Genomic DNA, 27,561 nt, shown 5'->3' with positions numbered 1-27,561 from the left:
GTCTTTTTTATTATTTTGGTGCCAATAAAAACTAAGCGCTAAAATAAATAACCACAAATTTATTCACACTTTCAGCTTTTTATTAGCATAAACTGATAAAACACTACTTATATAATTATACATTTCGATTAATGGTATTGTCTCGTTTCTGTTTTATTACTGAATTGTATATTCAAATATTTATTTGCTGTTTCGTTGTGGCCTCATGTCTGCCAACTTGATGGTTATTACACCCGTTAAGACGTTAATTTGCTGTGAGTATTACATCATGAAAATACGAATTACACGAATAACACATTGACTTAAAAGATTAATTAATATAACCGAAAACTAGTGTAGTCCAAACTGTATGACGCTCACAAAGTGATGAACATGCCTCGTTTTTATCTCTGGTTGAATAAAAAGGATATATCAAACACATGGTTTCTGAAACAGCTTTTTTCCCGTCTTTTATTCCGTCATAAAAGTCATAAAAAAGATTTATCAGGACTTTTCTTATTTCAGCTACAATCCTTTATTTCAGCATATCCGCCTTGTTAGCGAACACAAAGCCAGGGCACGGGCTTATCTGCAATTTATGTCAGATCTTTTATGGCGACTAAAAAACCCCAAAACAAAACAAACAAACAAACAAAAAACTAATAAAATGCAAGTTTTTTTCAATTTCTTCTGTAACATTATATAAGATATAAGATCTTATAAAATAAAAAGGATCCTGGCAGGTTAAATCAAATTCGGGTAAGAATTCAGCAATTTCAGGTGTACACACACAATATTAAAGTGCAAGATTTCTAATACTGCAAGGCACAAACTATCAATAATAGGATTGTCTTTTTGTATCTAATATAAAAAATGTTGGTAATAACACAGACATACAAAATTTCTTCATACAGTAACAAGACAACAAGTAAAACCTTGTCTAAGTCCCCCACAAGTATCTGAAATATTTTCTCATAATATGGTCTGTGGTTGACATGTATAAGAAATTACAGCTGAAACATACATTTATATATATATATATATATATACAGTAAATTCTATTACAAATCTTTAATGTTTGTTGAATTAAACTGTTAAACAAATATGAAACAAAGGGTCAAATATATTCCACAATAAACACCGATAAAGTAATTAATAATCAGTATGTCATTGACTTCATACTATAATTAAAATGTACATGAGAAATATTTCTTGAATATCACAACTGAAAAAAGAAAACATTTGGCTCAGCCTTTATTGCACCACACAGTTCTTCAGATCTTTTTTCTACAATGTTCTTTTCTTTTTAGCTCATCTGAGATTTTCAATGCACAGCAAAGATTTTTGGGGTTCATAAACAGTAAGAGAGTTTATGCTGTACCATCTGTACATTGTTGTGTGGCAGACAGTTTGTGACACATTTAGACAAACTAACAACTGCGTCTCAACTTCATTCAAAAATGCAACTGGTTGATTGACTTCACTGTCATAAAAACTCAAAGATTCACCAAACAAATGATAATACACTACGACTGAATAGTTTAAACAATAAAAACGATGTCTGTCTTTGCTGTTGATTGTTGTTTCTACTCCATACATCAGTGTTTTCTACACAGCACGTGGAAACTGAGACGTTTTCTGTGTGTGAGTGTAAATCACACATTTCTGTTACTATCAGTGGTAACGTTTCACTGACTTTGTGAATGTGCAGGGTTTTCAAAATCAGCTTTCTCAATCGTGTTATTTGAATGTTCTCTGTTCCCATTTGTCATGATTGTAGCATGTTTATCTCCGTTTGTTAGACAGCAGGTGACAAATCCTGAGATGACTCCTGAATATCTTTCCTCTCTGTGTCATCTTCCTCTTGAGGTTTGATGATGATGTGTATGGGCCTTTCTCCGCTGCATTCCTGTTGCTTGGTATCTGTGGACAGCTTGCCTTCACTTTCACACACCTCCTCTTCTGCCGAGGCCCCAATGGGACGCAGACGCTCTGCAGGAGCCATCTTTGTTCCGGTTTCTGAACTGTCTCTCTTCAGCTTGTCGCTGCTGTTGCTTTCCGAGCTGACCTTCTCTGCTGCGCCGTAGAAACAAAGCACATTAGATGTCAGCTCGCAGCAATTACAAAAGAATTTAAAAAGTGACATGGATATCAAGTAAAGTAATTTAGATGTGGTAAATATCATATTCTCACCAGGATAGCTGTTAGCTTGTTTGTCTGTGCTGGTCAAACTGTCTGATGTCTTCTTGGCTGCAGGCTTGGTTCTGGTCCGGACTTTGTTGAAATTTCCTTGTAGGATCCACTCATGCTGTAACCCCTCATCAGGAGTCATGCGCTTACTTGGATCCCAGCTGAAAAGCGCAGACAGTTTGAATTTAGATGAATTCATTTATGTGTAGAAGTAATAGTCATGATCTACCAGCTCAAGTCAGAGGAAGCAAAATGTAATTGTGGTCGATTAAGAAAGACAAAGAAAAGAATCATAATGTGACCTATGAACAAATAAGCAGAAGTGTACCTGAGGCAGCGTTTGATGAAGTCTAAGAAGACAGCATCATTCGTTTTCAGCACAGCTGAAAGCTCTTTGGAACTGGGTCTCCGTTTCTTCCCCTTGCTGTTAGTGATATTTCTTGGGTTTCCTTTAGAGTCTGCACAGATAATACCACACAGATTTACCAGAGTTATCACTATATCTGAAAAGTTCTAAAAACACATACTTTACATAAAATAAAACATATAAATGATTATAAATTATTAAAATCTCACCAAAGAACAACCTCCTTCTCGATGCTGACTGAACAAAATCATTTGGAGGCATCCCAAGGACCTATCAGGTCAAATATCACAATAAGAAGGAAGCAATTACACTTGCAAAGCGTGAACAGTAATCTCTGTATACAGAACAGGTTATTTCCTTGTCATACCTCCATTATGCAAGCTATCTGCTCCACTTCACTCTCTCCAGGGAAGAGAGGATAGCCTGTGTAAAGCTCAGCTAGGATGCAGCCCAGGCTCCACATATCAATGGCCATGCTGTAAGGGTGACCCAGGATGACCTCTGGAGAGCGGTAGAAGCGACTCTGGATATATGTGTACACTAAAAGAGGGGAATGAGTAGGGAAACGAGAACATTTCTGTCACCTCCCTAGCGTGATATTACTTAATTGTACATGTGCATCAAACCACTTCTGCCTTCTTACCTCTTTGTTGTTCATAGCAGCTTGAGCCAAAGTCGACCACCTTGATGTTGCCTGGCCCTCTTTGAGAGAGAAGGATGTTCTCCTGTTGAAAAGAAGAAGCAAACTGTCAAAAAACTCACCAATTTCTATAGTACCAGTGCAATACTCTGACGCACCACAAGGTGGAGCACAATCTGCAAAATTGTTCTGAGTAATCCTTGCAAAGCAATCATCAACAGCAGTACAGTTTTGATTGCTTCACTACGTTTCAATCAGTTGAATATTATTTTTTTATCTTCACAAAACACATTCAAGTATTAGAGATGTGATGCAGGTCAGTACCGGTTTGAGGTCGCAGTGGATTATCTTCTCCCTGTGCAGCATCTGCAGGCACCTCAGAAGTGCATGAGCGAAACGCCGGATAAGGGCGAGGCTGAAGCCCTGGAAGTTGTTTTTTTTTATGAGCTCGTACAAGTTCACCCTAGATGAAGGAAGAACATGTGACGTTTGGTTATTTCATCAAGACGACGACACATAAAGAAGCTTCGTTTAGCTGAAGGTTTTTATGAAAATACTTTGTCCATGTCCAAGTGTACTCAATGTGGATTCACTTATAAAAAGATGCTCCTCAAATAAACCCTCTGAAAAAGAAGGCTGCTCATTTTGATGTCACTTGACGCCTACAATAAAACATGCACTGAGTCTTGAGCACTTACTTGGAAATAATCTGCGATTGTGCCTCCATTCATAGGAAGACCGATACAAAAACGTTATCCCCCTGCTATTTCTCGCTGATAAGCATGAATTTCTTTAGACTGTGTAACCAGATCCTTCACACATGAAGCAAGAAGGGGTAAGAGATAGGGCCCCAATCAAGGCCTTAACTAAAGGATTTGGTGACAGTAATGTTAGACAAGGTAGCAGCTTGAGACGTCCCGTAAAGGTCACTGAGCCACAGTGACACACAAAGTTCTCTCTCCTCAAATAGATATCAGTAGTGACCCATACTAAAACATGGTTGGCTGGAGGTACACAGGTAGTCAATTTACTCCTAATTGATTGCAGTTACTTAGAAGTAAAGACCAGAGACATGCGAGAACTGCCTTTGATAAGCTACACTGTCTTCACACCGTGCTATTGTACCTGGGAAGGGTGACTGACGGCGGATCCCCTCGATTAAAAGCTTCATTATTTAGTGTGTTTACATTCCTGCTTTCTGAATGTAGGTAACATACTAACCCCAGAAGCTCAAAGGAGATGCAAAGGTGATTTCGGAAGTAGAAGTACTCCTTCATGTGGATGACATTGTGGAGGTTGTCTTTGTCTTTCCTCTTTATCACATCCAAGATCTTCAGCTCCACAAGAGCCTGGTGATGAAACCTACAGACAAATTTACAGCTGATACTTAAATTCGCACCAAGAGTGATTTGATTCATTACTCATTTCTATATTTTAATAATACAAGTGCAGAATAAACATATTCTTTTCTATAAAGGGAGAAGAGTCATTAAATAAATGAGGATCTGTATTTGTACAAGCTTTATTTCTCTGATTGAGATGCTTTTCAGCACAAAAGCCTCCTGATATCTCTGGATATTTCTTTATATCCACTGCACGCAACCTTTTCCCAGAGAAATCAGAAATAAGATAGCCATCTGACACAGCTTAAAGTTCTTCTGTGCCAGGTTGCACCTATTTTGTTTTCTGCATTATTGAAGTAGCGGTAGGACCCAATGGCTCCTACATCTAACCTACAGGACTCTGGCACTGCAGCCACTGTGATCCTCAGTTAAGAAGGACAGGTAAGATAACACCATTGGGGTGCCGACTTCTACCATGCTAAATCAGGTCTCAGCTATTTGGCAGTGTCCTGAAGTGTAAAGTGATCAGGTTGCAGGCATGTGGGGGGAAAAAAACTCACAACGGGGCATCAGATCTCAAATGACTAATAAAAGTTAACTTCTTCAATGTCACAAATAACTTATTCCATAGAGCAGTGATTCCCACCCAGAGGTAGCCCAGCGACCACGGGCCAGTTGTACCTGGACAGGCAATGTGACAAAACCCGAATACAATTTAATTTAGAATTGAGTAGACGTAGACAGGCTTTAGCAGAAAAGATAACAACTACTTGAAAGTAAGTAGTAGAAATTTGAAGTAATAAAAGTATATTAAAAGTTAAAACTGGCAAGCAATTGAGGCAGGTAGATAAGCAGTTAAAATTATTAAGCGGTCTGTCATAGGGAGTCAGTAAACAAAAACTACATTGCCAAAAGTATTCAGTCATCCATCCATATTATTTCATTCAGGTGTTCCAATCACTTTCGTGGCCACAGGTGTATAAAATCAAGCACCGAGGCACACAGACTGCTTCAGGAGCTCAGTGAATTCCAGCGTGGATTCCAGGATTCCATCGGTGCAACAAGTCCAGTCGTGAAATTTCCACAACTATTCCACAATTGACTGATCGGTATTATAACAAGGTGGAAGTGATTGGGAACGTCAGCAACCCACATAAAATTGCAGACCTTCAGATCAGCTCAAGAACAGTGTGTAGAGAGCTTCATGGAAATTGTTTCCATGGCCAAGCAACTGCATCCAAGCCTCACATCACCAGGTCTAATGCAAAGCTTGGATGCAGTGGTGTAAAACACGCCGCCACTGGATGCTAGCCGTGGAGAGGTTTACTCTGGAGTGACAAATCACACTTGTCCGTCCGATGGACAAGACTGGTTTGGACGGAACGTATTTGTCTGCCTGGTTTGTGCCGAGCATAAAGTCTGGTGGAGGGGGGATTGTGCTGTGTGGTTGTTTTTCAGGAGTTTAGGCCATTAGTTCCAGTGAAAGAAACTCTTAATGCTTCAGCATACCAAGATATTTCGGGCAATTTCATGCTCCCAACTTTGGGAGAACAGTTGGGGATGGCCCTTCGTCTTCCAACATGACTGTGCACCAGTGTACAAAGCAAGGTCCTAAGAACATGGGTGAGTGAGTAGCCCTATGGATTAAGAATGGGATTTCACTCAAGTTCATATGCATGTTAAGGCAGATGAGCAAATACTTTTGGCAGTTAGTGTAGCTGAATATGAATAGCTGTTACCAGAGTAGGTACTAAAAGTAGTGCACTGGTGGTTGAAATATTAAGCTAATAGTTGAGACTAAATAATTCAGACAGACCAAATTTAGTTTGAAATGAGTTCAGTGGGGGTTTAATGTCCATCTGACAGAGGTGTGAGGGTAAGTCCAAGGATAAAGGTCGGGAGCTGTAAAGCTTTACTTCACTTGCAATTTTAAAACAAGAAGTATATGAAGATAGGAAGTGTTTCTTTTTTTAAAAAAAAAAAAAATACAAATTTCAGGATCTTTTTTGATTCTTTAGTGAATTGATCACAAACAAAAAGAAAAAAATAAATCATATTACATTTTCCTGTCATTTCTCATACCTTTTCTTATTGCGGATTATCTTTATGGCTACAAGTTCATTGTTCTTGTGATCCAGGCATTTTAGGACCTGCCCGAAGGAGCCTTTCCCGATCACTTCCAGCACTTCGAACCTGTAGGCAATGTGGTCATGCAACACCTGAAAGAGCAAGAGAGAGGAGAAGTGAGGATGTGAGACTACTGTGCACTTTGTCCTTGCACTAAAACAAATCTTTATATCACAGAAAAAGTAAATGATGTAAAGTAATATCATGATTTACTAACATAACATTGTATTAACTTGGTGATATTAGTCTTAGAATACAGGCAGCATTCTCTTCTTTGTACACATCAGCCACAGTGGCTTTCCTGTAACTGTCAGTCAGGGCTGTAACAGTGAGATGAGCCTCAACAGACATATGAGAGTCTAAACAACGGTCAGTCACTCAGCCTTTAACAGCTCATTCATTGCATATTGTCTATTGACACACAACTGTCCATCACGTGTCTGATTTATACATGGTCAGATTGAACGGTGGAGTGGTGCCCGCAGCTGCTGGAGGTCATTTGGTCACATACTGTTTTCATTGGCCAGCTTGTTGGTGCATAAATGAAAAGCACAAATGTCTTTTACATAACGACTACTACTGTTGCATACTACATGTGGGTTCTCTATCATATCGAGACTATCTCTCCACTTGTACGGAGTGGAGAGATAGTCTCTCACTCAGAGAACCAAGGTTACAATGTAACCGTAGGATATGTGGATGTGCTTGTGAATGGAGTCACTTAAACTCTTGACAAACTGACCCAACCTGATGGTGACCTCATCATAATTAATATTTCTTTCCTTTTTTATTTCAAAGACACTTCTAGAAACTACACTCGGGTGTTGACTGCACCTTTTGTTAGATGCTACCATATGATTTCTTTATTAGGCCTGTTTATTTAATCTAACTGTCAGTCTTTGCTGTGTAAGGTCAAAAATATAAGTTCCTGCAGGCTGTAAAACCTCGGCATCAACACAGATGAAGCCTGATGGTTATAATCCAGTAAAACTCTAATGCTTGCTCTGAAACATTACCCTGATGTAGCTTCCGTGTTCATCATCGTATCCTGAGTTCTGTGGAGCTCCTTGGGAACCCTCGATTTTCTGGGAACCCAAACCAAGGAACCAGATCTCAGAATAATCCATGATTTCTTCCTTTTCAAACTCTGTCAGCCGATCCTGGAAGTTCTTCAATGCTTCTGCAACAGGAAGCATGAGGAGGAAGACAGGATGAGTCAGTATCACGTTGATCTGCCAAATGCAGAGGATTCTGAAATATCGCCTTCCAATGCCAGCATGCTATTTTCATTCCATCAGGGCAATGAAAAATATTAGTTACGTGTTTTTGTTGGAACACCCACAATATAATCAAAATATGAAATAACGTTTCCTTTATGATTCACTTGTGTTGTATTCTGGTTGACACCAACATACCTACAGGTGACATGGGTAACTTTTGACCCTCGTATGCTTTCTCTTTCTCCAGCTTGTTGATGAAAATCCTGCTGTTGCGAGACACTGCCACTTTATCGACTGTTGTACCAAACCGTGTGGAGAACTGCTGAGCGGGCTTTGGCCTCTCATCCTGTTAAGTAACACATAAAAGAGTCTTTTAGCATTTTGGGAGATGAATAGTAATGAAGGATCCTCATTACGTTTTCACAGTAATTCTAAAACTACAGCGCCATTTCTCAGCTTTGAGTTAAATAAACTAGCTTACAGCACACTAGACAGCTTCTACTTCACCATGTTATGGATGCCTAGTCAATAACAGCCTTACCAATTGTGTCTGATAGTTGTTTGGACCCCCTTTGTTGGCAATTTGGGGCAAGATGCTGTCTGACTGCTGCTGCTGGTTTTTGGCATTGCTAACCATCACCTGGACCACTGGTGGCTCGAGCTGAGGCAGAGTCCCCACACTGGAATTGAACTTCTGTGATTCAGATAAATTGTTATAGAAGTGTATTTGGTAAGTGCATTCAAGACAAAAAGGTGAAACATAAATGGAATAAGAGTTAGAAAAGCAAAGTTTTATCAGATCAGTTTACCAAACTCGTAAAGCTTGATTTTTGAAGAAAGTGAAAAATAAAATAAAACATAATAACAAAATTATTATAAAATAGGCAATTTAGGTCAACAAACAAGCTAGCTCTGGGACCTCTAAAATGATATTTCTCTACACATTCTACATTTTCATATGACAGAATGAAACACACAGGTATCTAAACAGACAGTTGTAAGAAGACGACAAATTAATTGGATGAAAATATGGCTACAAGTGTGATATCCACATATTCATTTTAAATGCTTGTTGCAGCGCCTTTCATTTTTTTTCATGAGAATGTGCAAACTGCACCTCATCTGTTTTGCTTCATCGTCCCTTCATGCATTTTGTCGGTGGAGGCTTGGGTGACCGGGACCTCCAGCTGATAGCGTCTGGAATTACCGGTCAGGGTGAAAGAAAAATGGGGGACAAAGACCCATGAGTCTGCGTTCTGACAGACTCTGTCAGTGGTGGCTTTGTAGGAGGGTGAGGTGCACTGACCTGCTTTTCTTAGGCTGCCACCCTGATTGCTTCGAGAGCATGATTACATGTGTCACTGCCTTGCAAGGCTCAATCCTGGCAGTGATGGTGCAAAATTAGACCTCTGTGCTTTGTCAAGTCCTCTTGAGAACATCCTGCAGAACCGTCTGTGACGACAGGGTTTTTTTTCTCACGTTTTTATGTATTGAACTCAGATGTCACGGAAAACAGAGATTCCCTACATCCATCATGATACTGCATCCCCTTTAGCAATGGACTGGATGAAAATTAAACTCTTACATATTAATTATTGATAGCATTCCATAAAAAAGCACTTTCATAAATTCTGATATTTCATCTCACGTGTTAAGAGCTGCTGCAAGATCTGCCAACTTGGTTATGACGCATAGAGATAAGCTAAATATAGTCACAAGCACCTGCCACAACAGGCAAAGGAAGCAAACACAGTTACATGCCTGAACGTAACTGGGGGGCCATGTTGTTTAAATAACGCACACACACACACAAACACACACACATATATATATTTAAAAGAGATGAAAGTAGTGGCTGTAGTTTATCTTTTTCTTTGTTTGTCTTGTAGAAATTGTTAGAGTAGGTCAGACACAGCACATTAGTTTGAATGCAAAAAGAAAAGGTTGGCATCAGTGGAGGATAGACTTGGCCAAAGAACATGTTCTGGTCAGCTGTTAAGCATCATTCGGTGGGAAAGCACTGACCTGTGAGCAGGGCCGATTTGTTCCAATACGGTTGCCTTCTGCTGGGAGCCTGTGAGGGTGAGGAAAGGCCTCTGGTCGTGATGTCTGTGGGAGGAATGAGAGTGATTCATAAAATGCCCTACACAAAAAATGAGAAATAGCTGCCTTTTATTCCCAACAAGCTGGAAATAAAATAGATACAATGAGTAACCACATTTTTCTCCTGCAGTGACTTATTTTTACAGCGTGATGCAATTGGACAACGTGTCCAAGTCAAATAAAGGAATCCCTTTACACCAAAAAATACAGATTAAAGCAGGCATGTGAGATAATAATTAAGTGTCTACTTGTGCTGGATTCCCCAGTCTCTTCAGAAACACACAGCCTCTAGGCAGCTGAGCGGGGCTGAAACCAGACGAGCTAAAATAATGCACTGTGATCCTAAAATAGATCACATCTGCAAAAACCCAGCAACACCAAGCCTCTCACTTTAAATTTCCCTTTGTGCATAGTTTGTGTAAGCATGTGCTCATGTGCACGACCATGTGCTCTGCAGTAGGTGTACACGTGCTTCCGAGCCAGTCCTCACAGGAGAATCATTGGACTGAATGCATTACAGGGAAGCAATAAACGCTGTTCTAAAAAAGTACCACACACGTTTGGGATGATTCTGTGTGCGTCGCTTCATCACCAAGCCAGCTTACACGTGCCTTATTAATCAGCGGTTGAGCTCACAACTGTGTCGAATGACACCATATGGGTGAAATAAAGCTTAGCTTCATACGGGGATATGTGTTAAACTCACTCCATCAGCCTGGCAGAAAGGACGAGGGCGAGACAGGCCAGGTTGGGTTGTTGTCTGCAGGTGCTAGATGGAAAACAGCTTCCAGATCACAATCTTAATCTGTATCATTGACTGAGAAGCAAATGCAACATCAAGTCAGCGTCACCACAGAACTGTCTACAGAGTGAAGAAGGTGAATTAACCCAACTAGCTGATTCGACTTTTTGTTAAAGCTTAACTGGATACAAGCGCTCTCTGAGTTCTCCCTTTACATTAAAGTCAATACAGTTCTTCAGATTAAACCACTTGTAACACTAACAAGGAGTAGGGTACAATAATGTGGTCATGTTACAATGTTGTGAGTGAGTGACAGCTGGAGCCATGTAGGTCACTGTGACAGGTTGACTTCTTAAACATCACCTGTACAGGTGTGCTGTAAGCCTGGCTAATGAGTACTGAGCCACTGGAAACCCAGTGACATCACAATAAGGCAAATGTGACCTGTGACCTTTTATTCCACTGTTATAGATGCATATACATCAGCTGACACTGAATAAGTAAATGAGCACATTTTGTTTTCACTTTTTTTTCTTAAAAACAATAAATTGAATTCTGTTTTTGGAACACAGTGGATGAACTGTAACACTTTAAGCACAGACTTGGACAAACTTTTATTGTACATGCAATAAACTTGTGCTCCCTTTGCCCATGTAAATCCATAATCCATTAACACGAAGGTCGGAGGGACCATATACAAAAAGGATATTTGCTCTCATCCCAAATAAACAATGGACCTACAATCAAGACAACAAAAGCCATGCCTTTATTGATGTGGTTAGGTCTTAGCTGGATGTAGGATCATCTCGACAGGTGTATGAGAGCAGGTTGATCTTAAAACCGTCCACCATTAGGGTCAACTGGTTAAAGGGTTAAAGCAAAGCAATAAAACCAGGAGCCATTGAGGTAAACACCAACAAACTGTAAAACCTGCTGCTCATGAACACTGTCATCTGTCAGACATGTCTAATCATGCTCTCCATTTATTTTGTATTGCACGTCGCATGCTGAATGTGACCACAAGGAAAAGGATGGATGTAAAGTGGTGGTAAATAGTCATCAAACCATGTGATCACAAATAGTGCAAGTCCTTAGTTTTAGACATAATTTGTAAAAAGGAATTTTGCATTTTTTCACTCATGCAGGAAAAAAAAGGCTACAATTCTTTAAAGTGCCAAAAACAGCAAAGGTTAAATTTATGTCAGTTCCCATGTAAGGTGTGAAAAATATACCAGAACACATATAGACTTACAGAATCTGTCAGCACAACAAACACTGAAGTAAGTAGGTTAAACAACGACTGAAATAGAAATGGATCAGATTTTTCATCATAACTTGGCATGCACTCTGGGGAAAGGGGGCGGACTGCGAAATAAGCACTCAAGTAGGATAGCTTATGAAAGAGAAATGGAAATCATTTCAAAGTTACGTTTAATATTCTTGGAATGAGTGAATACAATAAAATTTTTTACTATAGTTTCATTATAAAGGTTTACCTGTTAGAGGTCTGTCCTACAATTATCAGGGATGTTAGCCCTGTATCAGAGCAAAAGTAATCTAAAAATGAAGATAACACATGCTCTGACACTGGTGCCAGTGGAGATAAAGCAGTGATAATATTAATATTCATAGAACATATTCATATTGTCTGTATCATAACAATATAACACAGACAACATTATGATCCCATAAGATAATCCCAGGAAACTTTTATGAGTATCGTCAATTTGTTTTTGTAATTTTCCAATAAACTGCCTGTAAACTGGAATATTGATTCCTATTCGATTAATAAGAACTTCCTGCTTTGCTACCAGACAGTCAGTCTAGTATCCAGCGAACAAACAACTCCTCACCTTGTTATTTATTTCTGGCAACATGCTGTGTTATCAGCCTTGACAATCCAAAAACAAAGGAGAAATTACGAAATCCAAGTCATTATATCCAACTCTGTCCGTCCAACCTCAAAAACAAGGCGCACTTTCCAAAAGTCCAACTTCGTGATAAACACTGAATCAACACTGATGAGGAAAATCCCGATGACTGATCAGATTCCCACAACCCAAAGCTGCCGTACTCCCGGTTTTACGCGCACACGGTAAATGCACTGTCGTCAGAGAGGAGATTAGCCCGCGAGACAAGCTGTTGTGCCGTGACGCGTTCTGCTAAGACACCGGAGGAGCCACCTGTTCAGGTTTCTGCCGCTGACAGCTGGGGCTGTCCCGATATAGATTTGTTGGGTTTTTTATCCGTTTGCTGTCGTCCACCTACACCATGCGGTGTGACTGATGCGCTCTCCAACACCGACGCTGTGCAGCGAGGGCTACACCAACGCACGCACGTACTGGCCACAATGCTTGAGCTCACTTCAGGTACTGTAAATGTTTTGTAGACTATTTTCAAAGTGAGGTCCAGAAACCTCTGCGCTGTCGAAAGCGCGCAAGTAACGCACGGTCACGGTCTCACCGTCGTTCTTCAAAAGTCATCTTTTAGATGAGTCTTCATCTTTAAGTGACACGCGCACGCGCGATGTGTTTTCCACAGTAGCTACATTCAGATAAATCCAGCAGGTTTACTGGATTAAAACTTTTCTTTTCCCCTTTGTGTCTTTCTGCCAACATTAATTAAAATTAAGCAGTTCTGCTAAAATCTGCCATGTTTTACAGTCCTGTGCCATTTGTGTGTGCACTGCAGGGTCAAGTAGTTGATAAAAATGAACTAAAATCTCAGCTCCTTGAGCAAGATACTAAACCTCAAGTTGCTCTCTGATTATCGTAGTGTGAATGATAGATACACAGCAATTAGGCTTGGGTGAATGAGTGGAGTTGTACCAAGCCCTTTTAGTGTTCAAGTAGAGCAGAAAAGTACTATATAAGAAGTATTCTATAAAACAGAATGTCAAAACAGTGATTAATGCACTCAACGCATTTCAACACATTTGTTAGCCTTAGCACACTTCATAAAACTAGGGCTGCCACGATTAGTCGACTAGTCACGATTACGTCGACTATCAAAATCGTAGACGACTAATTTAGTAGTCGAAGACCGAGAAGGCCGGAAGTGCGAGGCTTGTGAAATGGGACGGTCTAGCCTTCAGACTTGCGTCACCGCTGTGTCGGTGGAGTTTAATAAACGAACTAAAATATAACAGGATACTGGCGTAAATTCTTGACCATCTCACACTTGTGTTTAATTTTCTGTTTGACGTTTATTCACCTGTGTGAAAATCCCGGAGGAAACCACCTGATGGATTAATAAAGTTTTATTTAATCTAATAATCTAATAACTTTGATCTCAGCCAAACCGATTTACTCCAGAACAAATAAAACACCGAAAAAAGCCAAACAATTACATTTTTAAGTTATCCGAGTGACTTATATATCATGTTTAACCTGAGTAGCGAAAGACAGCGGGGGTCTGAAAACGATGAAGCCGGGAGTCTGCTGCTCTCGCCGGCTCGAGTGACCATTGAACCCCCCGCTCGCTATCGCGCACTTTTGCAAATATGCGGTGTCTTGATAAACCGAGCAGATATTTGAAGTTTACACAGCTACTTTCTCGCCTGAAAATATGTTAAAAGTTTATTTTGTGACCCAGGAAGATTAATAAGAGTAATACTAAAACTTAGCAGCAGCCGCCATTGTTGGAAACTGAAATTGGCTGGGCCGCACTATGAATTCTGGGATATGGAGTACCACGAAGGAAACACCCGACCCATCCTTCAAATAATCGGCCTTCAAATGCAACCTCCGAAGGATGCAGCCGACGTTTTGGGACACAGCTAATGTATTTGAGTGACACGGTTAGCGCCCAGTTGGCTCCTAGCATTTCTCAACAGCTCTGCCTCCTTTTCGACTGCCTGGGACATTTAAACAATGGATAATCCGTATACAAACAAATCCATGCTTTTCTCCTCAACAGAGTGCGTACCCCGATTGAACAACAGTGCCATAAAATAAGAAGAATGGCACCTAATTATAGATTTAATAATACTGACTTAGTAATATGTCACATGAAGATTCATCAGCCAGGTTAAGTGTTTACTGACAATTGACAATTATAGCGGACATCATCATTACTATTCCAACAATCCTCTCCACACAGACAAGCATAAACACTCGATAACCACAATTTAATACGCGTTTGTAATGACGCTAGTTCAGTTTACAATAGGGTTCATTCGCTCGGTCAGCAGGTGGCGGTATCCTCGTACACTGGGGAGTAAACTGCCATTAAACGAAACAGAAGAAGAAGAGAACATCTGAACATGCGCGGTACGGATCGGGGAGTCCTGATCCGTCACTATCTTTTTATTTTTCGTTTTTGTCTACATCATATTGAAATGTTTCATTATTGCAAACATTTTAAGAGATACTTATTATTCTCAACATCTTAACAGATAATCTGACCCGTAACCATCGTAAAAGGCTTCGAGCGGAAGTAGTGGCCTTTTGCACATGCGTGGTACCGATCGGGTTTCCGGTACGGATCGGGTAGTGACAGTGCCCGCATTTGGAGGCCGATTACGCTACAGCGACACGACGAAGACTGTCCAAATTCGAAGACTCAACAAATGCGCCCTTCATTTCCCCAGATTTGAAGGATGGGTCAGGTGTATACTTCGTGGCCCAACCTATCCAAGAATTCATAACGCAGCCCAGCTCAGTTTCCATTAATGGCAGCAGCTAGCTAGTTTTAATATTACTCTTATTATTCGTTCTGGGTCACAAAATAAACTTTTAACATATTTTCAGGCGAGAATGTAGCTGTGTAAACTTCAAATATCTGCTCAGTTTATCAAGACACCACATATTTTCAAAAGCACTCCGACGTTTTCGGAGACGTCTGTTACCCGCTAGCTCGATAGCTGACCGGGAGCTCGAGGGTCACTCGAGCCGCCGAGAACAGCAGACTCCCGGCAAATCGTTTTCAAACCCACCACCCTTTTTCACTACTCAGGTTAAACGTGATATATAAGTCACTTAGATAACTTAAAAATGTTATTGTTTGGCTTTTTTCAGTATTTTATTTGTTCCTGAGTAAATCGGTTTGGCTGAGATTAAAGTTTTTACACAGCTGAATAAACGTCAAGCAGACAGCTGATTATCAGAAGTGTGAGATGCTCGAGAATTTACTCCGGTGTCCTGTTATATTTTAGATAGCAAGGAGTTTATTAAACTTCACCGAAACAATCTGAAAATTTCATTAAAATTTAATAAACTATCATCTTGTCTTTATTTTTAGTTAGCACAGACCTGAAACACTTAAAGCTGTAAGCTAATGATAGTTATATAAGAGCAGATGCTGCTGGTGCAATAAGCTGTACGTTTTACGTCCAATGGATGATGATCTGATTAGTCGACTAATCGCAAAAATAATCGGTGACTAGTCGACTATCAAAATAATCGTTTGTGGCAGCCCTACATAAAACCCAGAAGAAATAGCAATGAACTTTCATTTCACCTTGACACAACAGTTACGTGTTTTGAACCCTGACTGACATATGAAACACATCTTACCCTTCAAAGTCATATTAGAGCATGGGGCCCTTTCACAACAGCCATTCTGACAGTTTATGGCCAGGTAAACTCAGGTGGATCATTTATTACACTGAGCCAAAAAAGACACGATTAAAACGTTTCATTACCTTTGTCTACCCTGCTGTAAAATGTCAAAATGGCTGCTGTTTACAACAAAACAAAACCTATTTGCATCATGTTTATCTCACGATGCAAATGTAAGACGAGATTATTTGCTTTCCAATGACTAATCCACACTGCAGGAGGGAAACAACTCAGTGCTCCATGTGCTGATTAGCCCAGAACCAGTACAAGAGATGAATATGATAAGATGACAGCAGTTATGCAACAACAGTGGCTACTTCAGTAATCAGCTCTGGGAATGAGCATCTATTGAGGAAGCTGCTGCTACTACCCTCATTATACTCTTATCTGTTCTCTTGTTCTCTTATTTCTCTTGCTGTATTTGTTTAGTCAGACATACAATCCTGTTTCCAAAGACGTTTAAATGCTTGAAATTAAGCCGGCAATGACAATTGGAAAATTAGATAATGCAAAGCTCACAAATTCAGATTTCTAGGCAGAAGGTTAGTAACATGACTGGGTCTATAAAAGAACAATTACAAGGGGCTATAGATGAAAGAGCCAGGGTAGCATCTGCGATACTAGCAGGTTGCTAAAATTCTATATAAAGCAATTATTTAATATACTAAATTCCCAAATACCTAGAGTGTAGTTCAAATAAAATGTCATGCAAGACAGTGCAGAAAGATGCTCTTATCCTTACAATCTGCCTTTCACTTTAGACAGTAACCTAGCATCTCATTTTGAAATCAAGCTGTATGATAAATAATGCTGAATAATCTTGCAGCATTATTTTTGGACAATGACCAAATATGAAGAAGGTGCTACAAATGATAAGTTATGGTTTAGAGCTGAGCCACTGAGAGTATTTGTCCCCTGTTGGTGGAGAAGCCATCCAAGAGGGAGGTGAACATAGTGACAGTGAACACACGGTCCTCTCAGAGGTGGAAAGACTCCTTTAAGTCTCATTAATATTGACAAAACTCATTACCATGCATCTGTACTGCAGCATGACTGGAAAAGGGGGGTTAGATGAGAATATTGACTTCACTCTCATGTGCATGCTAAAAATAAAAGCAGCTTAGCCAAGCATAAAGACCAGAAACGAGATGAAACAGCTATCTTGACTGCACATAGAGGACTGTAAACCTTGCCACAGTTATCCTGGAAGAGTATTCAAGCAGCTTCTATTTTGTCACCCAGGTGACAACACATTAGACACCGCATGAGAGCACCTGAAGTAAAAAACTCAGATATGGAGTATGGAACCATGAGAACAGAAAAATCAAGAAACAAAGTTTATTTACGGGTGTCATAGCACAAAATGTAAAGCCTGTGAGCATTTCTTTAAAATAAATCAATAAAAACAAAAATACATTCTAACTGGGTGTGGCTGTCTGGAGAATGGAAACAAATGATTGCCTTTAGTCCCATCTAGGCAGTCCTGTTGCTAAATATACCTCTGGGTTGACCCTCCTGTTCCTACCCCAGCAGCAGCCATGGAGGAGGCTAAAACCACAGCAGGCAGGTGAGGTCCCGTCTTCCCACATAGCACATCTCCTCCATGCTGTCACAACCGCAGCCTCAACGACATCTCAGCCTCTAGACACTATTTCCATCCAGAGGTGCCGTAACAACAGATGGCCTCTTGTTTGAGGAGCAAATGAAAAGATTATGATTGCAGTGATGATACCAGGCCTGCATTTCCAGTAGGTTTTTGGTCTAGTTGACCTCCAGTCGTTAAAAAACAAAAATTTCTCCAACTTGACAGAACCTCGATGCTACAAACCTAAGCGATGATAGGTTTCCATAAACGATAAGTTCCCTGAAAACTTCTTGTGCCTCTGAACAGTACTCCTCTACAATCTGGACCTTGCTTCATCGAGTTACTCATTTAGACGAGGTTATATTCCAAACCTCTGTGGTTTCTTCTCTGTCAGGTTTCTGCAAAGTATTTTTCTCTGCCCCAGGTTTTATCCAGAACAGAGAGGCAGACTGCCGACAGACACTGAGAGGATGCTATTGCTTTGTGCGGTTGCTATTATGAGTGAGGGAGTGCTCTCTGTCTGCTGCTGCCAGTGACGTATGGATGGGACTTGACTGGGGACCCATCCTGAGCCGGAGACAAAGCAGCAGGGGCCTGGCACTGACTTTGCCGTAAAAGAGGCCTCTGGGAGTGAAGGACAGGGGGTGGGAAGTGGTGAGCTGGGACTAGACAGATGAGAAAAGACAGGTACAGAGCTCATCATCCTCCCAGGTGGGTACTTTGTGGGGAAGTCAGATGGGGAGGTGGTGCAGCTCTAATGGCCCTCCCATGTGGTTCAACAGATGCCTGCAACTTTCCTTTTCCTTCTCACTTGTCACTGTATCCTGGAGACAAAGACAACGGGGATGTTATATCCCCCTGCCTGCTTCTCCTTATCCACCCCTCCATCTCTTCTACTCTTCTACACCTCTTTAGCTGCTTTACTTGCTGCACAAACCCCTGTGAGATGCTACAGTCTTGCTAACAAACAGCTTAGCCACCCCACCCTCCTGTAGCTACCCCTGGCCTCCTGCCTGCTACACACAACAGCAGAAACAGCAGAGCCCACAGCAGGACAGGAGACAAATGCTGACTATAGCTTTTTACTGCAGATAGTCATTGGGTAACCAAGTGTTGTAATTATCTCTCTGTATTTCTTTTTAATTTATTGCTGATGATTAAATGATTTATCGGAGGAGCTCTCTATTTAAAGTCCAGTTATTAGGGAGGTAACAGTGCAACAGTTCATATTAAATGCTGCAGTCATACCAAAGACCAAAGGACACGCTGTCAGTAAGCACAAGCACGCTGTGCTCACACAGGTTCCCCTCCACTAAAAATAAAATCTGTAAATCACCATGTTTTGGTGACAGGAAAAATGTTGCTATTCCTGTAGCATGAAGCACCAGGGTACTGTATTCCATTACTGCTCAGTCAGCCAGTTGGGACACTTGAGGTACAGTAGCTGCTGTATCACTTCTCTCATCCTGTATTCTCTTGTCCTGTATTATTTAATTCATTTGCCCCTCAACCAGCTGGATCAGTCATATAACTGGGCTATACCTTTTTAATGTCTCTGATCTGGATAGAACGAACAGTAAGTCTGTTAAGTCATGACCAACCTGCCACCTCTGAGAGGACTGCAACCTGGTGCCTTACATGCTGTTGGGCCTTTGGCTAATCGCTGCCAGGTGCAGGCAAATTAAAACAAGATGAGTTATCGGCCAAAACAGACCGTGTCAGTGTCCCCTCCCACATGGCAGAGAGGTATGTGGGTAGTGTGACCCGGCTGGCAGGTGCAATGCAGCATCTGCAGTTTTAAATGCACAGCAGACGTCTCAGTAACAGCATGTCACCATGCGCAATATGGGTCAAGTTCACAAGGTGGCACAACCACATACACTTTAGTCACACAGGTGATTATAAACTCACTTGTAACATACATTATATGTAAACAGTTTTTGTGCAAAAGTGCAAATTTTGCAAAGGTGTTGTGGCTAAGATCCCCAGTCTGTTAAACCTACTGTGGAAATAAATGAGTTCTTTTCTGAAGAACAATAACGATGTCGTCATTGAGTCGCTGCATTAAAAGAGCATCTGATAATCTGTTTTTATTAAAGTAATTACAATCAAGCCACATTCTGAATATTAGCCCGCTCAGCCCCATTCTCTATAAGGAGGTCTGTGTGCTTGTATCTGTGTGATTGCATTCATGTTTGTTATGTTAGTGTCTGTGTTTCTTTGTTTGAGTAAAGCTGAAAATTAAGCAGTTCCCAGGCAAGCGAAATCTTATTAGGCACGTGGAGAGGCTCTCTCCAGCAGGGTGAAGAGGGTGAGACAAAAACAGGCAAATAACCTCAAGTCGACTTGTGTCCATCAACAGAAACACAAGCCACCGTTTGTAGTAAAATATTGTCTAAATTTGGAAAAGTATCTGCCCTGTTTGACAAAAACATCCTGCAATCAATGTCAACTAAGCAGATTTGTCCTGATGAATAAATTAATGAATTGATTTATAATAAGAAAATATCAATGAGGATATTTTCCAATAATGGGGACATTTTGTGGTTAGCACTGTTGCTTTAGACCAAAGTCTTGTTTTTTGCCCTGAGTGGGATTTCTGGCTTTCTCCCAGAGGTTCGGTTAATTACCAGTTTTAAATAGACTGAAGGTGTGAGGTGCTACCTGTCTACCTGCCCCTCCTCTCACCCCTCGACAGCTGGGATACGCTGCAGCTCCTCCAAACCCTGAACTGGATAAGCCTTTAAAGCAAACCAGTGAATATTTTCTAATGTTTAAGTTGTAACGTATGCCATAAAATAGCAAATAAAAGCAAAATCAAAGACAAACATGAAATTAAACGGCACTATGTGATATGGTTTCATGATATGATCTGAGGCTAACAAATCGTGATGAGTCAGATTTCTAAAAACGAAAGATTCTGACAAAAAGCTGCTGAACTCTCTTCAAATACATAATATTTATTTTACTTCAATATTGTATTGTTGTGATTTATGTTTGTGTGGGGTGTTCGATGGTTGTGGAGGCTGACCTACTACTTCATATTTGTGTCAACTGTGCTGGCCCGTCGGGACCACCTACATGTATAATCCTCCCATGCACTATAATACAATCTTCACCATTTCATGTACTGTAATAACCACAAACAGATATACAAGAGCTTCCTGTCTGCCTCCTTTCGCAGACAGACTGTCACAGAAAACACCAGAATTGGGCCACAGGTCATTTTTCTGTGGCCTTGATCGGGGGTTGATGGGGCTGTGGTGGAATTATTATACTTCCCCATTGTGGCACCAACAGATAAATCCCTCACTGTTTGAGATTAATCTAACATACAGACTGAATGCTTGCTACCCGTTGCACCCTTGTTGAATGCCTCAACACAGAAAGAAATCCTAAAGATTTTAACTGTAACTAAAATAAAATGTTATGTGGTCATAAAAGCTCTGTGATTCAGTCAAAAATAGTCTTTTTTAAACATTTTGCATTGCTGTTTCTTCACCTCTCTTAATCTTTTGAGCTGCAGTGAGACACATAGTCAACAGCCAAAAGTACTCCTGCAGGTCTAACTGTTCTTCGCACTGCATCGCTGTGCAGCTATTCTCTGAAAACCATTAAAAACACGCTGGAAGTCTTTTCTGTTTGTGAAATTTTAAAAGGCCGGGAAACCGATTGTACTGATGCCCTACAACTACAAGAATAAAAACATAAAACATATTCGTGCTCAGTAACAGTCGATAGCCTGGCTGGGTTTATTCTCATCAACATTGATTGGATCCAGCTTTGGATACTCCGAGCTCTGTTGTTCTGTTCACATCAAAACTAAATATTTTTGGAGATATTCAATGCATTCAAGTTAAAAGTCATGATGTCTCTACAGCAGTTCTACTGATACAATCTCTAGTAAGACACCATAGCCTATATTTATCTTATTCTTTCTAAATTAATATAGAGCTGGAAGTCTTACCTCATGAATTATTCTTTCATCTAAGATCTGCAGCATTCCTTCCCTGGAATGAGCCCTGACCCAGGGCCCCATGTCTGGCTCAGACCGCTGCACTGTTATTTCAATAAACCCAATAAGATGAAATTAATTGGCCTGCTTGTGAGGCAGCTGAGGCGTAAAATGTTTGCAGGTGCATGTGTGTGTCAGAGTTCAGCTCTATAACCAAAATGTGTGTGTGTCATATGTTTCGCTGCTAAATATGTTTACAACACCGCAGGATTTACCCCCTGTCGTGTGCGGTGCGGGCGCTGACCTAAATGCCCCAGACTCTGCCCTGCCAGGTTTGAGAACCTGAGGATGGAGTCGGCGCGCTTGTGCCATCAGACCTGTGTGAGTGATGATGGCCTGACATCTCTGGCAGCTCTGTGACCACAAACCTTAGACAAATGGGTCTAATGTTGCGCCAAGTGAGCTATAATCTCCAGGCAACACAGCATTTAATTTTCCATTTTCAGCTTTCCTAGAAACCATCCCCTCCTTTACTTTCTAATCATCAGTTGGCAAGCTAAGTTATGGTAACCCACCAACCAGCCAACCTTTTTGCGTCCCAGTGGTGGGACAAAGTTGAGCCTTATCACCTAGGTAAGATCAACTGTCCACTTCTGACCCCAAAGTACTTACTCTCCTGTCACCTACCACAACAAGCCTTTGCACCACCCAGGTACAAAGCAGCCAATGTTTGAGCTAGACAAAGACAGACAATATACCGCCTTCAAAGTGTATCATTAGCACAAATTGCAGGATTTAATCTCATGGCTCGCATGATGGATGCAAACAATGAAGAATGAAACATTCATTGAGTCCTTCCCCATTTCTACAGGTGTATGCTGACACACTCTGGCTAGCACAGGCGTGGCTTAAAGGTAAATCCTGATTAATGTGATCCTGATTATGTAATACAATTACAAGCTTTCATGAGAGGAAGTGCAATTAGAATTACATAAATGATCATCATAGTAAAAGACACAAATACTTATTATTAGTGGGGGTTTTAAAACACTTTTCATTTTCAGCCAACAGTGAAGTTTGAATTTGCTGCTTCAATCAAAACTGTGCAAAACTACTAGATGATTTAAAGTAGTCACATCTCATATTCTTAGATATTGTATTATACTGTAAAACTGTGTAGGAATCAGTGAACCAATCGCAACAAATGTGTCCTTTTATATAACGATATTTTAGATTAGACCAGATTACACAACAATTCTCCTGAGCCTATGGAGATGGAACGAAAGAGTGCGATGGGGGAGGACGTTGGCATACCCTGCAGCTCGGTACTGCATGACTCACTGTTAAAGGAAAACAGACACTTCATGCAACTAAACCAGACACTCATTAACTAAACTCCCTGGGTGGCTGTTTACACAGCATTCTTTGTAGATCCAATTAATGTTTATCAGCCGAGGAGTGTTCTGGCCTCTTGATCCTCTCCGGGGCAGCATCGCTACACCTCCTCACCATTGTGAAATTTAGCTGTGACATGGTGGCCTAACCAGGATCACACCTTGGCAGTATGAGACCTGCCCAGCTTGCAGGAACCAGTGGGAGGAATAGCAATCGCTGGCAGAAATGAAAATGTTGCTATGGCTGGAACTATTTTGGTGATCATGGAGATTCACATGTTGACACAAGTGAGAGCCATGTGACAAACAAGCCGCAGGCCGTTCAGTTGGCACACATAACATCTTCCATGCATAAACATAAACTCGAGGGAACACAGTGCAGGAAAGCAGATACGCAAACACGCTCGGAATGAGAAATAAGAAACGATAGTTTGATTAGGACATGATTAGAATTAAGCTCATCGTACTTCAGATGTAATTTACGCGCAGAGTCAACTTTGCAATAAAGTGACAGTGTGAACTCTGTGCTCGCTGACATCGATATCAGCCTGTCATTCAGAAGAGGTGAACCCTATGTCTCTCTAAATGACCGGCTTTTATTCAGGGGTCCGGTGTCATCAAGGAACAAAGCAGTGATGAGAAACTCTATCAGGGGCAAGGTTCATTAGAATAATAGGGTGGCACACTCCTTATTCCACATTCTGTGGAGGTGGCTGACCAGGTGCAATGCAGTGAAGCATGTCAAGAAGTGCAAGAAATATAATCAAGGTCTTAATCTAACGTAGTCTGCTACTGTGTTTTTATACAAGTTTTTATAAAATTCTTATGCAGGCATTTCAGTGCTAAATTTAAAATGCAGATCTGCTATTCCAATTACACTATTTAATGTTACAACTTTATTCAGCTAATTAATGAGCCATGGGGTAAGAAATCTCTTAACATAGAGATGTGCACTTGCATGAAGCTCCCAGTATAAGGCAAACATTGAGCTTCAGTAACGGGATGAATGTCCATATGTAAGTCATATATGTCCAAGTACATGCATGAGTCACTGTGAGATATAAAAAGCATTCTTAAATGATCAAGTGGACTTGAGCAGTGAGTCATAATATACAAAAGCTGCAAACTTGAAAAGACGCTGCCTGCTCCAGTCTCAGCAAGCATCTGTTGAGAGCAGCTGCTTGCGTCCGTATTTTGCAATGACGCAAATGCTTCGCATCGATAGCCTAACTTAGGAAACCAGAAAATCTTTTGAACTGACACCCTAACCGAGGAGTCTGTCCTTGGCAGCTTCAAATGATGCCTCAGCTACCACTCTATCAAATATCTCACTGATGATCAAAGATTTTTCAGCCTTCTTATGTTGGGCATCTTTTAGCTCAACAACCTGTGGGGAGTTCTATTGCTAATTAATAAGAATATCTGTTTGAGGGGCCTTTTTTAAGTGTCGGGATCAAAGAATAAGAGGAGCCATGATAGGATTAAACAAGGATGCGTTTAGCTGACCCACTCTGCAGTATGCAGTAATCCACATGGAAGACACAAACCGAGCTTGGCTTGGTTGTGCTGTTTTAAGTGACGATGGGCTTTCTTATTGCTGTGATTTGGCCCTCTCCACAGGTCATTAAATTCCCACTCTCTCAAACCCAACACACACACATGCAATATCAATCTGGTGTCCCCAATTCCCCAAATTCATATGTTCTCTCGTTTGTTTCTCCACCTCATCTATTTTCTTTATCAAAATATCCCTGCCTTACTTAAAAATAGTCTGAATGACGCTGAACCCAGGATGCTTTACAGAAAGACAACAGTGAGCATGATCTTTGTTGCATTAAAGGATGCAGTAATTTCTCCTCCACTGGTCTTTGTCCACTATTGGCAAAGAGGTCCAAACTGTATTAAAAGTTTAATCAACAGTAACTATAAAAGTGTCCGATAGGAGCTCAGCGAGGGAGGTCTCAGGTGCTTTGAAACACACTAATCCCTTCATGCAGAAGGGAGGGGGTGGGCGAATCAGTCCACCCCTGCATGAATGTGTCCTTGCAGGGCACAGTTTAAAGCTGTGGAACCTTCCAGGAAGAAGAGATGATGGGGTTAACACAGGTGTCAGCGCGGAAAGCTTCAGATATGGGACGCGTGTAACGTCATAACTATTCGCCAACGAGTAGTTTTGCTCTTCCCAGCAAATGGGAATAGAGCACATCTCTCAGATGCTTCCATGGTGCAGGCCAAGAACTTTACAAGGGAGAGCATGTTCCCCAATAAATCACTTCTGCTGAGAGCACACAATCACCCAAATAACATTTATTTAATGGCCTGCAGATGAACTCAGGGTGTTTGGTTACTTGGAGGCCTTCCGTCACCCCACAAAACCTTGGCAACAACAATAACTTGTGTAATACATTAAGCTTTCATGATGGCAAAATTAAAAGAAAAAAAAACCCTCAAGATTTAGTATACAGTTGAAATAATAAAGCACAGTGGTAAGACGAATTGCTGTTTCCATACCTTGATCAGAAGGGGAAATGTGCATTTTCTCTCCTTTAAAAGCTTATCAAGCTTATTTTTGGGGCCGTTTCTGTTCAAAGAAAAAAAGATAATAGTATAACAACATAAACCTGCTGCTTTATCAACTGCAGATTAAACTACTCTTCAGTTATGCCAACGCATATTGATTCATCTTTCAGAAGCATAAGTCTTGCACAAATTATTGTCATCCTTGTTGCCAACATTACATCTGCATGTGGTTTCAGTCTGAAACCACATGCAGATGTAATGTTTGCATACTGGGAAGTTTGTTTTTTCTTACAGCAGACACAGACGCGGACTCTTCCTCAGCAGCTTACTGCGTACACTACACTGACACCTTCTGGACACAAGTTTGTCTTTTATTAAACACATTCAACTCTTCCTCCAGTTCATTCATAAAACTGAAAGTGTCACTAGGATTAAATAGCTTTATCGGTAAACAGGGAATGTAAAGAAGAGACTCTAAATCCCATTACGAACTAAAAACGTCTACGTTAACTCTTCATGGGCATTTATTTACTTCTTTATATATTTTACTAAATGCAGAGTGCACCGCATTACATACCACAAACTTCTAAAAGAGGACCACACAAACCTTTTCTCCGAAGACTTGTTCGGCGCGCTCATGTTGACGTGATCAGCAAGGTGGTGTTGATGAAGCGGTTATGCGCGGCATGCCCACTAGTCAGGTTTTTAGGCGGTAATAACAAACGGCTGGCAGCCTTCGTGCTGTCGTAGTTACCACCACCGACTTATCCCAAACACAATGGCTGTTGTACACTAAGTGCTCACTGACAGTGTTGTTCTCCCTTTTTTCTGACGTAGGCACTTAGTTGCACGAGCGCGCCCGTGTGAGAGAGCACGAGACAAAGGGAGAAGAGGACACCCGCTGAGCTATACGTTTCCCACATATTGCAGCACTCAGTGACCATACCGGCAACAGAGACGTAGCACGGCGTAAAGGAGGGGCCGCACGTTTGGATGCAGGATGCTTAGCCTACTTTTATATTTCTACAAAGATACAAATTCTTTCTAAAAAGATTCCAAATTTCAAAAGAAACTAGTGCTGCTAATGTTAACCTGGTTACCATGTTTCGTTTTAGCCCTTTGAATAAAATATAAAAATATTAAGTAATGTGATAAATAAATAGAAAGAATAATGCAGAATTTGTCTCTGTAGTTCAGAATAACACTCTCTTCATTCAAAGTCCAAACAGAGCACTTCTAATAAGCAAGCAGGCACTAGCATAAGCCCACACCTGCCGCCCAGTACAAACATGCAGACACCCAGTCTACTGAAGACTGGTGGCAAAATCGAGCATTCTTATTTGCTAGCAATGCCATTTTTTTCTTGAAATATATTTAATTAAAAACAATTTTTGAAATTACTTCTTAGGGGCATATATTGCCTTATCTTTTATTCTCTTATGTTGTTTATTAATGGAAATCACAGGCTCTAAATCTATTGTCTTAATTTAAGGAAATGTTTGTCCAGCGGGGGAGTGGTGACCTTAACGGCATGCCTCCACAACCACCACTACCACTGGCTACCTAACACCAGGGCTTTGTAAAAAGACCCACTGGGTCAGAAAGTGTTCAAGCTTGTTTTTACAAGCTGACCATGGATTTGTATAACTGCGCAAACATTACATGTTTTTGTGCTAAAGAACGCAAATATTTCTGTTCTCTGTCATGAGCAAGATGGGGAACCAAATCAGTGCCATTCTTGCAGAAGTTCTGTTTGTGCAAACTTCCAAACAGTTTCAAATGCAATGTGGTCTAAAGCACTTATTTCAGCTACAAACTGAGGCAGCTAATTTGAA

The 27,561-nt window shown here is 40.8% G+C and overlaps 1 protein-coding gene across 4 annotated transcripts; it reads right to left on the bottom strand.

The window, feature by feature from the left end:
- Positions 1–58: 58 nt before the first annotated feature.
- dyrk4 (dual-specificity tyrosine-(Y)-phosphorylation regulated kinase 4) lies at positions 59–26,637 on the bottom strand. Of its 4 annotated transcripts, none has more exons than XM_084932762.1 (15): positions 26,334–26,637; positions 25,718–25,787; positions 9,892–9,975; positions 8,408–8,560; positions 8,062–8,212; positions 7,663–7,826; positions 6,602–6,738; positions 4,398–4,538; positions 3,501–3,639; positions 3,180–3,261; positions 2,904–3,076; positions 2,746–2,806; positions 2,498–2,627; positions 2,173–2,330; positions 59–2,052 (listed from the first exon to the last, which is right to left on the bottom strand). In XM_084932762.1, the coding sequence occupies exons 1-15, from the start codon at positions 26,363–26,365 to the stop codon at positions 1,778–1,780; spliced, it is 1,950 nt and encodes a 649-aa protein (XP_084788888.1). In that variant the 5' UTR covers positions 26,366–26,637; the 3' UTR covers positions 59–1,777. The 4 variants fall into 4 exon arrangements, with proteins under 4 accessions (XP_084788888.1, XP_084788887.1, XP_084788889.1 ...); XM_084932761.1 differs by having other exon boundaries at positions 59–2,055; positions 26,334–26,634; XM_084932763.1 differs by lacking the exons at positions 25,718–25,787; positions 26,334–26,637 and adding an exon at positions 17,772–18,302 and having other exon boundaries at positions 59–2,055.
- Between the last annotated feature and the right edge of the window lie 924 nt (positions 26,638–27,561).

This window comes from Perissodus microlepis, chromosome 7 (assembly GCF_051167445.1).
Source record: "Perissodus microlepis isolate ML-2025 ecotype Zambia chromosome 7, ASM5116744v1, whole genome shotgun sequence".
NCBI classification, from domain to species: Eukaryota; Metazoa; Chordata; class Actinopteri; order Cichliformes; family Cichlidae; genus Perissodus; species Perissodus microlepis.
The sequence above is the reverse complement of the archived record's forward strand: the minus strand, read 5'-3'. Positions and strand labels throughout refer to the sequence as shown.

Excerpts from the sequence above, each read along its gene's own strand:
- dyrk4 (XM_084932761.1), bottom strand. The coding sequence starts at position 26,365 with ATGAGCGCGCCGAACAAGTCTTCGGAGAAAAG. Across the intron at positions 9,976-25,717 it reads CATTTCCCCTTCTGATCAAG|ACATCACGACCAGAGGCCTT; the intron begins GTATGGAAACAG and ends TTCCTCCCACAG. Across the intron at positions 3,262-3,500 it reads TCCACTGCGACCTCAAACCG|GAGAACATCCTTCTCTCTCA; the intron begins GTACTGACCTGC and ends TCTTTTCAACAG.